Here is a 17,768-nt window from a genome sequence, read left to right on the forward strand (position 1 = left end):
TAAGGGATCACAAAGGTGGGAACTTGTCAGCAATGGTTCAGATCTTGAAAAGCCAGAACACGCAGTGTGTCAAGGAATCCTATCTTAAAAGCAACTAACGGGGTCCCTCAAAGTTTAAAACATCTCCCAATTTTTCTTCTTCCAATATCAACTCAGCATAGCATTACCCTGAAAAAGAAGGCATGAATGAAGAGAAAACATGTGTCACAGACAAAACCTATTTTTAAGCCAAATATTAATGGTAACCGGAATATACCAAAGAACTTAGAATTTCTGAATAGTTTCAAGAGATACAAGACCCAATGTAATAATGTACAAGACCCTACCTAGTGAGACAACCTGCTCAATTCAGAACTATTCGTAAATATCTGGGACTAAATATTTAGAATCACCTGTCATTCCAAGTAATTGGATGAATAGGACAGAGGAGTATATAACCACGACAACTGTTTGATATTTGTGAGGGTTTCAACAGAGGAGAGCTGGCGGAATTTTCTTCACCTACTTTCTCAGGAAAGGTAAGGGAGTTGTTTCTGCATGAATTGGCTACTTAGGCACTTCCCACACAGGCATGCCCAGCATCAGCTACTCCACAGTTAGTGCTCACCACACAGTGAGCCCACGTGAGCATGCTGCACGCTGTGGGCAGCGCTGCAGCTGCCGACTCCTTAGTCAACAATGATCCACTTTCATCTGTGCTCTCCAGAAAGGTCAAAATCACAAGATATTGCCTCTGCTTCCTGTAGAGTTAGGTGCAGCTCTTTTCAGGTTTTTCTTCCAAGTGCGTAATGGGAATAATTAAAGTCTGACACTCACAACTTTCTATGAGGGGTCATGTATACCCTGAATTTTTGGAGCTCTTCAGTTTAGCAATCTTCTTAGTAAATAATAATCTGCTCACAGACAGCTTTGGTATCATGTCTGACACCATTTCACCAAAAACTTGCTAATTACTTTCTTAGGAATTACAGGTTTAGCTCCTGACCCAGAGAAATCTTTCAATCCATTGAAGGAGAGAGATGGCTATCTCCTACAACAGTCAAGCAGATGTTCTGCTCCTATATCTGTTGCAGATACTTCCAAAGTCAGTTTTGTCTTACACGTTTCATGAGTAACAAGAGTCACAGCATTGGAAATACTACAGATGAGCCCCTTTCCCTTACTGTCCACCAAACGGCCCATCAAAATGATGGGACCCATCATATCCTCATGGATATGAACTCCTTATGACCACCAGAATGAAGGTCCTTCACTGCAAGCCATGCCAGTGCCCATGGGACCACCTGTAACACAGAGCTTCTTTCCCAGTAAGCAACTGTCAAAAATGAAAACACAGTCCACATCTTTGAAGAATGTATCTTCCAGGCAAAAATAAAGCTTTCATCTAAGCTTTCAAAGCCAGATTCTTCCATTCCTTATAAATAAAGAGTTGACACTGGCAGGACTAACCAATCCAGTTTTGTTTTTTGCCACGCCATGTGGCATGTGGGATCTTAGTTCCCTGACCAGGAATCGAACCTGCATCCCTTGCATTGGAAACACGGAATCTTAACCACTGGACCACCACGGAAGTCCCCCAGTTTGTTTGTTTTTTTTTGCGGTACGCAGGCCTCTCACTGTTGTGGCCTCTCCTGTTGCGGAGCACAGGCTCCGGACGCGCAGGCTCAGCGGCCATGGCTCACGGGCCCAGCCGCTCCGCGGCATGTGGGATCCTCCCAGACCGGGGCATGAACCTGTGTCCCCTGCATTGGCAGGCAGACTCTCAACCACTGCACCAGGGAAGCCCCTCCAGTTTGTTTTTGAAGCCAGCCCAGCAATAACCCCTGGTCACTGCTAGTTGAGCCCCTGCCATATAACATTCCAGTCTGTTCCACCATGGTAAAAGGCTCACCATCCCAACCAACCCTTAGGGCTTCAGGCAATACATCCAGGTGCCCATAAAATAATTTCTTATCTGGATCTCACTAAATTTGCTGTTAAGATGGGAGGAAGAAGTATTTTAGCCATTAGGGAGCTTTTGTTTCCCGGAATCTGTCATTCAATTGGGCCAACGAATTGCAGGATAACCATAGCTGCAGCCTCCATCAGCCTTTTGATTTCTCCTTTCTTCTTTGACCATGCTAATGGGCTCTGAACTGGCATCCGTTCCAGTTACTGTGGTTGTATAACAGTTACCCCAAAACTTAATGGCATCAAACAACCATTTCTTATGGGGAGTCTGTGGGTCAGGAATTCATGCCGAACGCAGAAGAGATAGCTTGTCCCCACTCCACAATGTCTGGGGCCTCAGCTGAAAGACTGCCAGGCTGGGGCTGCAGAAGCAGGTGCTCCTCGGTAGTATCTCTGTGTCTGCACAGTCTCTCCACAAGCATGCTCCAGCAGAGTGGCTTCAGTAGAGCTGGACTTGTGTCCCAAGTCAGAAAGATGCAGGTGAAAGCTGAATTGGTTGGTTGTCTTTTGTGACGAAAGCTTCAGGAGTCAAGCAGTGTCATTTCTGCCTCATTCTGTCAGTCGAGGCAGTTACAAAGGTCTGCCTGGGTTCAAAGAAAAGGAATGAGGACTCCAGCTTGATAGAAGAATGCCAGCTTCACAAGTTAAGAAAAGCAAATAGGACAGGATATATATTGGGGCGGCCACCTTTGGAAAAACACAATAAGCCACAACACCTATACCTGGGGCAGCACCCATCCTGCATGTCTGTTTACAGTAGGGTCCCTGTTTCATCAACACCCTGAGAGGCTAGTGAAGGCAGATGGTTTCCACTCTACTAATGAAACCTGAAAAACCTAGGCTGGGCAAACCTCTGCAACCCTATCACCCTTCTACCCCATATCCCACCAACCTGTTCTACCACCAACCCCTTGGGCTAGGTGAGAAGCTCTTTTTACTACTTGACTTCCACACTCACATCGTTTGTATTTAAGGGGAAAAACACACATACCCTGCACTTGACCTTACTGCCATTTCCAAATTCAACTTCACTGTGATAATATCTTTCGCAATAATTCTGCTGGAGGGAAAAAAAAAGCGTCTTCACTTAGTTTCCTATAGTTATATACAACTTTGACCTCAACTTGCTGCTGCTTCCACAATGCCCCTGGGACACCACTACTGCCACCAATGACACTGCAGGTCAAAGTCATGGGTGACTTGAACTCGTCCTCATTTCCAGTGTACTGGACACCACAGCCTATTTTCTTGAAACGCTCACTTCCTTGTTTTTGTGACATTGTGCTCTTCTAGTTTCTACTAATTTTCTCTTTCCTCTTCCTCCAGTTGGTCCCAGTATTTCTCAGCACTATTTTTATAGCTTCTAGGTGCTCACCAACACTAGCAGGTTCAAAAGATTCCTTGAAGCTGATGACTCCCCACTGCATTTCCAACCCTAACCTCTCACTCAGGACTAATTCCTATATTTTTAGCTGCCTACAGGATCATTCCATTTGCCTAAAACCAAACCAATCATATCCTCCCTACAAAACAGTAAATACTCATACAACAAAATGAAACAGAAAAAAAAAGCTTCCTTCTCTAACTTCCTCATTTTAGTCAACAGGGACACTATTTTCCAAGATTTGAAACTTGTCTAGACAAGCATCATCTTTGACTCTTCCTCTTACTCCTCACCTTGCACAACCTCTACTTAAGTTGCATCACTGGATTTTAGATCTAGAAGGAACTTTCATGATAACTAGTCTGCACTCATTAAACAAATAAGAGAACGGGGGCTCAGACTTCTTGTCTTCTGGCCTCTAGTTCTGCTGGCCCAGAGCATGAGGGGCCTTCCAGTACCTATTCAATCCCATCTTTGCAAAGGCTCCAGACAAATCTATTTTCTTTGTGGAATCAGAAGACCTGGGTTTGAGCCCTCAGAAGTTGTTTGACCATAGGCAAGTGCATAGTAACTGCTAGTTAAAACCACCTCCTGATTAAGAATTTACAATAGGAAACATTAACTTTAAACTCCTCAGCTGGGTATTCCACGCCTCCTCCACCCCAAAACTGGCCGACTTTAATCTCCAACCTGATTTCTCACTGAAACAAAATCTGTTTCACTTGGCAGGTCTTCTTCCCATCCTCCCTTTCCTCATTCCTGGCTCTACTTTCACTCACTGCTTCCCCAGCTGGAAGAGTCCTTACACCTCTGCAAATGAAAAGCAGACATTTCCTTCAAGGCCCAGATTGAGGCCCTACTTGCTTCACTAAAGTGTCACTGACCAACATTCCCCCTGGGGGTCTTTCCAAGTTTTTTCAGTCTCCACAGTATCTCAGCTCTATTCCAAACTCTTACACGCAAAGCATATTGTCTTTCACCTACACTGTTTCACATATCTGCACAGTGTTCTCCAAACCAGACTATAATTTCAGGAGCCAAATAGAGTTATTAGGCATTCAATAAATGCCTAATTCAATATAACAAATGTCTGCAAAGTGGTTTTTATAGTGAAACATCTGATTGGGGAATTCCCTGATGGTACAGTGGTCAGGACTCCGTGCTCTCACTGCTGAGGACCCGGGTTCGATTCCTGGTCAGGGAACTAAGATCCCACGAGCCACACAGCACAGCCAAAAAAAAAAAGAAAGAAACATCTGGTTGATTTTTAAAAAGTAGAAAATGAGACCTGACTTACATTCAATTTTACTGGATAAAATTACTCGCTAAATAAGGATAATTTTTTCACAGTGACTATACCAATAAACAGTTTTTTCAACAGTGTGACTAAAATGCTCAATGCTTGCCTTCAAGGAGCTCATAATCTAGTGTTTAAAAGTACACACAGACCAGAGACGGTTAGAGAATAATACAATGTAACATACACTATCTTGCTCACCTGCTTACTTACGCCTTTATTTCAACACAAATCCACAGCTAAGAATCTGGAAATAAAACTGTCCTTGTTCGGGCACACAACGCCTCCAAATCAGCAAAATATTAAAGAACCACAACATTCATGCCTTTTACCTATAGGAGAGGCTCACTTGGTACCAAAATACTCTCATATTCCACTGCTCAATTTCTTAGTGGCTTATTCTGATTAGAAGTTGCAAACAAGAGAGGGAAAAAAACTACAGAACCCAAAACTCAAAATGGGCTCACTCATCAAACAAATACTATGTAACACCTTACTGAACATAATGATGAAAACAACATGATTCAAATATGGTATGTTTCACCTAGCAAATTAATTAAGATTTCTTAAAAGGAGACTCAGTACAGGCAAGGGGTCAAGGGAAATGGGCCCATCAAACTTTAGGGGGTGGGGTAGTGAGTCGAGTGGAGTTAGGGGTATATCCTAGAGGGCAATTTGGCAACATGCATCAGAAGCTTTGAAAAATGTGCACTCCCTCTGAATTAGCAAATCTGCTACAGGACTACAGGCTATGGAAATAATCAGGAGCAGCAATGAAGACCTGTGACAAGCAGACTTGCCACTATATTAACTGTAACAGTGAAAAATTTAGGTACATCATAAACCTTGTCCTGGGTGATAAGTTATATCACATTTATATAACAAAATACAATACAGTGATTAAAAAATCTCCCAACCGGGCTTCCCTGGTGGCGCAGTGGTTAAGAGTCCGCCTGCCGATGCAGGGGACACAGGTTCGTGCCCCGGTCCGGGAAGATCCCACATGCCGCAAAGCGGCTGGGCCCATGAGCCATGGCTGCTGAGCCTGCGCTCCGCAACGGGAGAGGCCACAACAGTGAGAGGCCCGCATACCGCAAAAAAAAAAAAAAAAAAAAAAAAAAAAATCTCCCAACCAAAAGCATTTTAAGGATATAAAAAAATACAGATGAAAAGATTATAAGACAGTATGATCACAATTTCTTAATGATTAATAACAACAATAATACCCATTTATATAAATCCTGGCCTTTCCAATTACAGGCTTATGAATTGTAAGTTTGTTTTTTTTTTTACTCTCTAAGTTTCATTTTCTTCATTTGTAAGATGATAATAATAGTACTAGTACCTATTTGATAAGGATTAAAAAGACAATCCCTGTCATGTTCTCAGGACAGTGACTGATATATTTATATCAAAAAAAAAACAGAGATCAAAAACTGATGGATAGTATTACATAAAACTGTTAATAGAAACAGATTTAAAAAACACCAAAATTGTAACTAATTTCTGGATGGTGGTATTTCAATGAATTTTTAATCCTTTTTTATATTTTTACTTCCTAAGTTTTCTAAAATGAGCATATATCACTTTAAATGTTACTCCAAAAAAAAAACCAGTAAGACATGGTCTTTCCTCTCAGAAAGGGCAGCCTGTTTGGATGGAGACATATATAGACAGTTAAAAGAGAATGTTTACTGAGCACTTGATACATACTCCAAACTGTGCTGAGGCAACTTACATGCATTAACTCATTTAATCCTCATAACCGACAAAGCAGGCATTGTTAAGCCAATTTTGTACATAAAGAAACAGGTTCAGAGAGGATAACTAATGTGCCAAAACTTACACCAAGTAATTGACAGAAGTGAGATCCCAACCTTGGGTCAGCTTAACAAAGCTCAGTTCTTTCACCAAACCTCACTGCCTCCGGAAGTCAAATAAAAAGAAAAATTACACCCAGAAGATGCATTTCCTTTCCCTTTACGCCCAGCTTTGTTCTTCTTACAGAATTTATCACCACCTGACATACCGTATATTCGTTCATTTGTTTACTGTCTCTCTCTAGAATATAAGCTTCATTAGGACAGGGATGTCATTTGTTCACTGCTGTCCCCTTAGCCCCTGGCACACAGAAAACAGACACTCGGTAAGTATTTCAGAATGAAGGATTCCGAATAGAGCTGTGACCTGAACATGTCTCCGAGGTCACGTCTGGCAGCAGTGCAAATGAAGCTTGCTGAAGAAGCTGCTTAGAAGAGTTCAGGTGGGGGAGAACAAGGACATGAACTAGGGTGGAGGAACCAAAACCAGAGAGGAAGAGAGGATTCCAGAGAGATCCAGGGGATGCACTGATAGGCCCCAGTGACCAAGTGGACATGGGACTGAAGGGCTGTGAGGAGTCAGGAGTAAAAAGGGCTAAGAAGAGGCAGGCATTTTTAAGGAGGGGGAAGGAAAAGAAAAAAAGGAGAAGATATCCACCCCATAGCATGGGGGAATGTCGAATAATTAGTAGGAAACACAGAAAAACACACAGGAGAGAGTTGGGTCAGAGTGACTGGGGTGCAGTATGTGCACAGATACACGGGGACCACTTGACACAATGGGAATAATCAAGCTCACCCAGTGAGAACACACAGGAGAGGGTCAACTAGACAAACTACAACTTAGGGGCAGGCCTGAGTTGATTCAGTAGAGCTAGGGGTTCTGGTAGTGAAAATACCACTGTGAATGTCTGTGCCAGGTATGGCCACATCTGCCCAACTGTGGTAGTTTTCTCCCGTGTTCTGGGATTCTGCTCTGAGCAAGAAGACATCGAGAGTGTCAAAACCTCACAAGACGAGCTTCAAACACTCAGGCACTAATCACTGCATATTTAAATTAAAACAGCTTTCGGGGGCTTCCCTGGTGGCGCAGTGGTTGAGAGTCCGCCTGCCGATTCAGGGGACACGGGTTCGTGCCCCCGTCCGGGAGGATCCCACATGCCGCGGAGCGGCTGGGCCCGTGAGCCATGGCCGCTGAGCCTGCGCGTCCGGAGCCTGTGCTCCGCGACGGGAGAGGCCACAACAGTGGGAGGCCCACATACCACAAAAAAAAAAACAAAAACAGCTTTCGAACTGGTCTCCTTTTTATTTTTTAATTTTTATTTATTTATTTTTGGCCGCGTTGGGTCTTCATTGCAGTGAGCGGGCTTCTCATTGCAGTGGCTTCTCTTGCTGCGGAGCCCAGGATCTAAGCCCACGGGCTTCAGTAGTTGTGGCTCACACGCTCCAGAACGCAGGCTCAGCAGTTGTGGCACACGGGCTTAGCTGCTCCAAGGCATGTGGGATCTTCCCGGACCAAGGCTCGAACCTGTGTCCCCTACATTGGCAGGTGGATTCTTAACCACTGCGCCACCAGGAAAGCCCTGGTCTCCTTTTTAATCTTTCTACACACTGATACATCCAACACTATTACCAAATCAATATTCCCGAAACCCTAATTTCATGTCATTTCCTTGCTTTAAAAATCTCCAATGGCCTCTTAGAGACTCTTCTTGACCCTATTCTACCTGTACCTGTGGATGTACCTGTAGAAGTGTTAACAGTATGAGTAGAACTGGGCAGCTAAATTTTGAATCCTGGGTCCACTACCTATTAGCTGTGTGAGCCTGGGGAAGTAACTCAACCCCTCTGTGCTCCCTCAGCTCCTCATGTGTAAAATGGGGCTAATACCCACACCACAAAACTGTTCTTATAAAGTGAAAATTCTTATAAAGTGCTTACTTAGCACGTGACGCCTGACATAGGAATTGCATCCTTTAAATGTTAGCTATTATTATTATTACTTCTCCAAATAAACTTCCTACTGCACCTGGGATGCTCTCCTTGATGATTTCTAAACACACAATGCCTGCCTTTGCTGGTAGTGTTCCCACCCATGAACCACCACTCCTTAACCACAACCACCAAAGAGAATTTATTCAACATTTATGCTATATATTCAAGGTGCTGGGCTGGAAATACAGGAAAAACAAACAGTTCCAACCTTCAGAGCTCACAGTCAAATAATGAAAGACAGCCAGAGGAAAAGGTGCAATAATGTGTTACAGGTGCCAGGGGAAGCACTTCCTAGAGGCAGTGGAGATGCTGACACTGAATCCTGAAAGCTGAGTGGGTGCATCAGGCAGAGTGGATGCATGTAGAGTAAGAGCAACCAGTCCTGCGGTCACCGTCACTGTACTGAGTCTGGTGAAGCCGGAGCTCTGTGCTAAGGGCAGGCAGAGTGAGCAGAGGGTAGAGGAAGGCTATGTCAAGGAGGTCAGGAAGTGCTGATATTTTATTCTGTAGGCAACAGGCAGCCACTCAGTGATGTTAAGTAGGGAACTCCTGCTTGGGTTCTAGAAAAGCTACACCTGTGCTGCCCAATATGGATGCCACATGTGACTGCTGAACCGTGCTAGTGTGACTGTGGAACTAAATTTTAATTAATTTAAATTTAAAAACTGATACGCAGTTCAGCTACCCAAAATTTTTAAAGTATATCTGGAACAATTTGGGTATGTGAATCTATCGAATACTTTTTCAACTTTAAGTTTAATGAACTCTAAATACAGATCAAGTGTTCCTGATGGGGCTTCCCTGGTGGAGCAGTGGTTGAGAGTCCGCCTGCCGATGCAGGGGACACGGGTTCGTGCCCCGGTCCGGGAAGATCCCACATGCCGCGGAGCAGCTGGGCCCATAAGCCATGGCCACTGAGCCTGCGCATCCGGAGCCTGTGCTCCACAACGGGAGAGGCCACAACAGTGAGAAGCCCACGTACCACAGGAAAAAAAAAAAAAAGTGTTCCTGATGAAAATTTAGCATCCAAATTGAGATGTGCTGTAAGTGAAAAATACACACCAGATTTTGAAGACAGTACAAAAAGGGTAAAATCTTCTTTAATAATCTTTAGATTAATCACATGTTGAAATATTTTCACTATACTAGGTTAACGATGACATTAAAATTAACTTCACCTGTTTTTTACTTTTTACTGTGTCTAACTAGGAAATGTAAAATGGAATGTGTGGCTCACCCTGCATTCTGGAGAGCACTCATCCAACAGAACCAAGGCAGATGCAAGAGGAAAGAGACTGGAAGCAGGAAGACCAATAAGAGACTCTTCTTGATGAGTCCAGAAGAGACACAGGCCTGAATTATCTAAATGCTCCCCCATCTTCGAAACTTAATTCAAGACCTACTACTACCTCCAAAGCTGTTCCAGTCATAACTGTTCCTAATGAGATGCCTTCCTCTGAACTACTGGGGGAGTTAATTATCTGTAGGATTCACTTGGCACTTAAATCATTTCCACCTGTCATTTCTACTTAATTCTGGAGTGAGCTGTTTCTCAGATTAGACTATCAGCTCCTAGGCTAAGTGCCACAATTTGGACATCTTTAGTTTTTCCACACTGTGCAGTGCACTTTCAAAACTTTTTTTTTTACTTCTTTATTGGAGTATAATTGCTTTACAATGGTGTGTTAGTTTCTGCTTCATAACAAAGTGAATCAGTTATACATATACACGTGTTCCCATATCTCTTCCCTCTTGCGTCTCCCTCCCTCCCTATCCCACCCCTCCAGGCGAGCACCGCGCTGATCTTCCTGTGCTATGCGGCTGCTTCCCACTAGCTATCTACCTTATCTCTCGCTTTGTCACAGCTTACCCTTCCCCCTCCCCATATCCTCAAGTCCATTCTCTAGTAGGTCTGTGTCTTTATTCCCATCTTACCCCTAGGCTCTTCATGACATTTTTTTTTCTTAAATTCCATATATATGTGTTAGCATACGGTATTTGTCTTTCTCTTTCTGACTTACTTCACTCTGTATGACAGACTCTAGGTCTATCCACCTCATTACAAATAGCTCAATTTCGTTTCTTCAAAACTTTTAATAAACAGAACTACATGAATGGCTCCCCATATATTCCGTCGCATAATCTGGAGATACTCGTATAGCTAATTTTACTTTTCCTCAGCAGAAGGTTTTGACATCTTAACGACATGAGCTAAAACCACGTAAAAGTCAACCAACACTCCAGGCCAATGTTCCAATAACGCAGTGATATCTAATCAGTGAGCAAGCCTTGGCAAACTGTATTGGATACTAGCAGGAAAAAAAAAGTCAAGATGGCAGAGCAATTTAGCATTTTCACAAATTCCATTAAAAATCAAACCAAAAATTCTGATTATCTATGGCCTCCACTGCCAGAGATAACCTTTGCAACCTAAGCATTAAGAACATTCATTCAAGGGAAAAAACACACAGCTTTCACACTTAAAAATCAACCCCTAGGGCTTCCCGGGTGGCGCAGTGGTTGGGAGTCCGCCTGCCGATGCGGGTGACACGGGTTCGTGCCCCGGTCCGGGAAAATCCCACATGCCGCGGAGCGGCTGGGCCCGTGAGCCATGGCCGCTGGGCCTACGCGGAGCCTGTGCTCCGCAACGGGAGAGGCCACAACAGTGAGAGGCCCGCGTATCGCAAAAAAAAAAAACACTAAAAATCAATCCTTCTAATAAGCAACACATTTTCCAGATAGAGAGCCACATATTACTAATAATCTAAACTCAGCACTTTCCTATCTAAATTAAAGTCAGGTGAAGGAAAATCTTTTTAGGGAAATGTTAAAAAATATATATCTTACTGTATCATTGATATTAAAGTATTTCACCTAAAGTACCACGTAAATTTTCTGAGAGGAACCCTTAAAACACACACACACACCACACTCAAGCAACTGGTCAGCTTTTACCCCTACAAAAATAGGAAGCTAGCAGCAATTAGTTTAAAGCAAAGAGACACTTATGGTTATCAGCACTGATCTTTCCGGAACTTTGCAGTTCTCTGAATTTTAACGTTTGTTTGACATTTAAAACAAAAGCTGACAAGTTATAACAACAACAGAATCGATCTTTCCTGAATTTGTTTAATGGCTATAAAGCCTATGTAACAGTGCAAATAAAGTTTCTATCTCCAAACGACTGAGCAATCAAAGATGGAGTCACAACAGCTCATAGAGAAAAATAAGTTAAGGCTGTTCTAGTCTGAAAGGCAGAAGAAACGGGGGAAACCTGTCAAATAGCCTGGATGAAATCAGGGAGTTAAAAAGAAAGCACTCATTTCCTTTAGCACTGTGGGAAAATCCCGGTGCTAACAGTAAGCTAAGGAAAGTTTGGTTTGGCTGATTTCATTTTGTTTTCCTTCCAACATCATCACTGAGTTTGAACGGCTGCTTTCCTCCCCTCCCATTACTCGGTAAAAACTCCCCCACTGAATTGAGTTGTCTTCCGGAGCCTCGCGCCCCCGCCTCCCAGCCTGCAAACGTGCTCAGACGCCTCTGGGTATGTTGTGGTCTCACCAGTCCGCGGGCCAGCGCTCCGAACTCAATGGACAATGGGAGCTCACCCCCGTGCACGCCAACTACAAAGCTCAGGAGGGCCATTTCCCTTTTCCTGCCCAGATGCTGTTTTTCCCCCTTCGAAGCAGGGCCCCGTTCTCCACTACAGCTGTAGTTTGGTCTGGGACGCCTGTCTCCCTTCCCACCTGCAGAGCTGCTGAACCCCTCCACCCCTCCAAATAAGTTGTAGGGCAGCTTACAGGCCAAAGGGGACCCCCTCCCCAGGGGCTTAATTGGGGTCACGGGTTTCAAAGTCCAGGTAGGACGGTGAGGGCATGTCTCTGGACGCTTGGTCATGGCCCTCACGGCTAAGTCGTCCCCACTGTCCCCTCGCCAGCCTCTACCTGTCTCCCATCCCCCTACAGCGAGGAGAGCGGGGAGGTGCCGGCAGGCAGCACGGCCACCTCCTCCTCCAGTGGAGCCCTCGGCGACACTCACCCTTTCACCACAAAGAAGGGGTCCTCCATGGACATGGCGTCCCGGCCCCCGGCCGCCTCACGCTTGCTCCGCGCACAGCGCGCACAGCGAACGCTGCCCACCCCACCCGCCTCGCGCGGCCGCCGGCGCCTCGGCCTGGGGGACCCGGAGCCTCTGAGCGCGCAAGCCGGGGTGCACTGGCCCGCCACGGGTCCAGCACTTGGTCGGCACCGCAGACCGAATCCCTGACTCTGTTGCCCGGCCCCGCGGCCGCCCCCTCCCCCGGCTCCTCCCAGCGCGTCCGGCCGCCTGGCTCCGCCCCCGGGTTGCTCAGCCTCCGCCAGTCACGAACGCCGTCCGCCGCACCACTTCCGCACCCATGCTCACGTGACCAGACCCGGCCCCGCCCCTTGTCGGCGGGGCATGGGCACCTTGTCACAAGACCCTGGAGACTGGGCTCTGGGGGTGGTGGGGGAGGGCGGGTCTTCTCTCGCCTCGCCCCTCAGGATTCAGGGGGAGGAGCTGCTTGTTCCCTTGCGGGAAAGGCTGTCGGGTTTCCTAGATACGCCGTAGTACCTGCTTTGCACAATCCTTTCACCTTTCCTCTACTTTTGATACTTGATTTTTGATAACATGTTGATTTAGAAATCCATCTCGTCCTCGACTTACAATAAAACGTGCTCGTATACATTATCTGACTATGATAATATTGAACAACTCCTTGATGAAGGTCTTGCTATATCCAGCAATGCGCTGAAGGCTGTTACGTGCATTATCTCAATATTCTTGGGGGGGGGGGGCGGTATTACTATTCCCATTTAGTAGATGGGAGAATTCCAGAGAGGTTTCAAGATTTCCTGTGCTCGCACAACCTGGACAGGGCAGAGCCAGAGAATCTGTGCACTGTCTACCAGACTGGGGTGTGTTTTCTTTTGCTGTGCGTTCTTTTCATACAGTATACGGTGCTTCCCAAGAGAGAGAACTTTTGAGGAACAAAGAAAGGGCCAGGTATCGCAACTTCTTCCAGGTTCAAAAGCGATTCCAGAAAGCATTTTGGTCAGAACAGTTATCAGGCTTATATGCTAGATATGCTGTGGGGTTTGTGAACTTTAACTGCTGATTATCATTGAGCACTTCCTGTATGTCAAGCACTGTGCTAAGTTATCTCCGTTGCACTCACAATGAGGTAATTACTGTTGTTATCCCCATTTTATGAGTGAGAAGTCCGAGGCTCTTGGAATGTTAAGTGACTTGCTTAAAGTCACCAGTCTTTTTGGAGATGGGAGAGTGCTCAAAGCCAGACAAACCCTGTTTGAACCTGAGTTCTGTTATTCAGTTCCTCATATATAAAACATGGATCATAATATTTAGCTCATGGATTGTTGTGAAGGTTAAATTGAAATGCATGGAAACCCCAAAGCCCCAGCGGAGTGAGGCAGTGAAGTCAGGGAAACCAGTCCAGAAGCTACTGTGGTCATCTAGTCTGAAGGGGTGAAAACCAGACTAGGATGACAGCAATTGTGGGGAGAATCTGATAGATGTTTCCAAGGAAAAACGAAACACCTAGACATGACAAAAGATTGAATAGGGTTAAGGAGGAGAGAGGTGAAAGCCAAAGACTCCAGTCTTCTCTGAGACCCTGGAGGAGCAGTGGAGGTCAGGTATGGGGGAACAAAGAAGCTGCTGGAAGAGAACTGTTTTGCTTCTGAACATATTGAGTTGGGGAACTGAAAAGGGATCATCTTTCATTCATTCAATAAACACACAGAAATCGAGAAGATGAGAGTTGTGATTAAGAGCCATAGTTGCAGACAGATTACCTGAGTTCAAATCCTAATTCTGCTACTTCCTGACTGTTGTGTCTTGGGCAAGCTTAGTCTCTCATTGTCCTCAACTATGAAATGGATACTATAATAACACCTTCCTCATAAAGAGTGTCATCAGGATTAAATGAATCAGTGTCCGAGAAGTGCTTAGAACAGTGCTGGCACGTGTTGTATTCTTACTGTGTGCTAGGCACTGAGGACACAGAGATATACAGGCTTGGTCCTTGACTTCAAGGAGCTCTCAGACTGGTGGGAGAGCCAAGCCAGTTACACAATGTTGCCACAGAAACAACCCAGCCTGGAGACAGCAGGGCAGCCTGTGGGGGGGGGGGGGGGGGTGGGCAAGCCACAGCAGGGGGCATTGCCGGAATGGAAGGAATGGGACTGTGGCCACAGGAACTAAGGCTGGAAAAGGGCAGGGCCAGTTTATTGGGGGGCCCTTGATTGTGCTGTTAAGAACTGTGGACACTGTACTATAGATCACGGCAGCTGAGGGAATTGACAGGATAATACTGGCATTTGACACAGGTGCAGCAATGGCTGAAAGGTCAGCTAGGAGGTCATCATCCAGAGGAGGGATGAGGGTGTCCTGAAATAAGCTCACTGGAGGACGGAAAGGAGGGATACATTTGAGAAATACTTTAGAGGCAAAATCTGGGGACATGGTGAATTATTATCCCAATCTTTTAAAAGCCCTGAGATACATGTTCTTTCCTGGAACAGTCCAGAAGACACTTGCTCTTGTTGGCATCCATTGACTTGGCCATGGCTGTCTACATTTCCCAGCACCAGCCACAGGAAATATCCACATACTGGTCATGTTTTCTTTCTTTGCCTTAGCTGTTACCATCACCTCCACCCTTATCTACACACTGGATTAAAATAAACCAATTTTAGTCAATCTATATATCCAACACAAGGAAGTGACTAAAAATTTATGGGACATTCATCTGATGGTCACTAAAAATGTTTAAAGGTGTGTAATGACATGTATTGAAAGTAGCAAAACAATATTGTATATATATGATTTCAATTCTGTTCATTTTTATATATAGAAACAGTTTTATGCATAGAAATTTTTTATACGTAGGAAAAAGAAAATGTACTTAAAGTCTGGCAATTTTCTACAATGGACTATTTACTTGGATAATCAGAAATATAAAAAGTAAAAAAGAAAAGAAAAATTGAAGAAAGATAAGTGAGAAAGCCAAGTGACTACATATGCAAAAGTACATCAAAGGTTAGCAATTTTAAATCCTTTTTAGAATAACTCAACTTAGAAGTGTATGAATGAATGGACATTAGTGAGTACTAAAAGTTAAAATACACTATTGGAATTCAGTGAACTTCTTGACATAACAGTGAATTTGAACCATCGTAGAAGGGCAGGTATGACTTTACCCTCCTCTATGAATTTGTTAGTGCACAGGGGAGGAAAAATCACAATTTCTCTTGGTAAACTAGTGAATAACGATCATAGTAATAGCAATTGCTAGCATTTACTTACTATGTAAGTTTGTGCCAAGCAATATACACTGTGCTAAGTAATATACATGCATACTCTTCAGAAATGGCTCCAAAATTTCTACATGGGGCAGGTTTTAGAATGTAACTTGTTTGGACAACAGGGCTAGGAGGCTTGAACTGAGGTTGCATGGCAGACCCACTGTATTTTCTTAAATTTGGGGTTTATTTGGGACCATGATTGTATGTGCATGATAGTGGTGCTCTAAAGTCCCAAGTGAAAAGTCACCTCTTGGTTCCACCACTGCTGATTTCATTGAATCCTCACAAGAGCTCTGCTTATTATCCCCAATTTCCACAAAAGAAATCTGAGGCTTAGAGAGGTTAACAATTTGCCCAAGGTCTCATAGGTAGGAAGTGAGAGCCCCATTTGAAAATAAGTTTGTCTGACTCCTAAACCCATGTTCTTTGTTACCGTACTCTCCTGCCGATTTGTATAAGGGCTAGCCTTGCTCCAAAATTGGTGAATGGATTTTTTTTTTTTTTTTTGCGGTACGTGGGCCTCTCACTGTTGTGGCCTCTCCCATCGTGGAGCACAGGCTCCGGGAAGCCCCGGTGAATGGATTTTACCTAAGCGCGGAAAATGTCTCAAACCAGATTTCACAGACATGCATGTGCACGCACACACACACACACACACACACAAACACACACACACCTATTGAATTTTTTAAAACAGCCCAGAGGAAACTACTTATTGAACATGATAAAAAAAATTACAGTATATTGAAAACAATATATTTAATAAATAAGACCCTTTTGCTAACTTAATAATTTGTCTTTTGGTTTTTGAGGATGACTTGCCCCATTTGCAAGTGGGTCAGATTCTTCAGAAGGGCCTTAAGATATATATAATAAAGCAGGTATTAAAAAGCCAAAGACATAATTAGAGGGATCCGTAGTAAACAAGATAAACACAAGCCACTCTGAAAAATACAACTTGAGATTCAAGGATAGACAGCTGCTCAGAGGTAGAGCTGGTTCCCAAGGAGAGTGCACAGGACTCTCCCCATTTCAATGCTTCCCAGCTTAGTTGAGCAGTCTTCACTTGTCCTTTAAGATCTTGACTGTTATCAAATCTATTTATTTAAAAACTTAAGGACTATTAAAGCTATACCATAAAAAATGCATGTTGGGGCTTCCCTGGTGGCACAGTGGTTGAGAGTCCGCCTGCCGATGCAGGGGACACGGGTTCGTGCCCCGGTCTGGGAGGATCCCACAAGCCACAGAGCGGCTGTGCCCGTGAGCCATGGCTGCTGAGCCTGCGCGTCCGGAGCCTGTGCTCCGCAACGGGAGAGGCCACAACAGTGAGAGGCCCGCGTACCGCAAAAAAAAAAAAAAAATGCACGTTGGTATTGGGAAATTGTTAAGTGAAAAATAAATTACCAAATAATGTTAGGATGTGAAACCCTGTTTTGGTAAAATGAACCCCGCAAAGTGTGTTTGTATACATACATATATAGGCATAGCAAAAGCACTGAAAAGACATATACTAAAATGTTAACAGTGGCTTTCTCTGAGGAGTGATTTTTATCTTAGTACTCTGATTTTTTGGTGTATTTTGAAGTTTTCTGGATTTTGTTTGTTTGTTTATTTATTATTATTATTATTTTATTTATTTATTTTTGGCCACTCAGCCCAGCTTGTGAGATCATACTTCCCCAACCAGGGATTGAACCGGGGCCCTCAGGATTGAAAGGGCTGAGTCCTAACCACTGGACTGCCAGGGAATTCCCGTCTGGATGGTTTTTGCTTATTTGCACTTAAGATAATGTGACTTTAAAAAGTGTGGTCATCATGCCCACTTTTTAATGTAAATGCTGCAGACTGCAGTACAGTATGCGGTTTTGGAACAAGATATGAACAGAAATTCAAAGGAACAAATAAATACACTGCCATGGAACTCCAGTGCTAGTGAGAGATCTCTGGGACTATTGGGGTCTCTGGGAGTGGCA

General features: G+C 44.3%; 1 protein-coding gene and 1 non-coding gene across 2 annotated transcripts in view; one reads left to right on the top strand and one right to left on the bottom strand.

The window, feature by feature from the left end:
• Positions 1-12,757, bottom strand: part of STX6 (syntaxin 6) — a 39,380-nt gene extending 26,623 nt beyond the window's left edge. Inside the window, exon 1 of the mRNA XM_065885328.1 lies at positions 12,485-12,757. Within this exon, the coding sequence (XP_065741400.1) occupies positions 12,485-12,519 (35 nt within the window). The 5' untranslated portion in view covers positions 12,520-12,757. The remainder of the gene's footprint in view (positions 1-12,484) is intronic.
• Positions 4,466-4,538, top strand: TRNAE-CUC (transfer RNA glutamic acid (anticodon CUC)). Its single transcript has one exon. It is a non-coding gene; the product is annotated as a tRNA-Glu (tRNA).
• Positions 12,758-17,768: the final 5,011 nt, after the last annotated feature.

The sequence above is a fragment of the Phocoena phocoena genome, chromosome 1 (genome assembly GCF_963924675.1).
Source record: "Phocoena phocoena chromosome 1, mPhoPho1.1, whole genome shotgun sequence".
Lineage (NCBI taxonomy): Eukaryota > Metazoa > Chordata > Mammalia > Artiodactyla > Phocoenidae > Phocoena > Phocoena phocoena.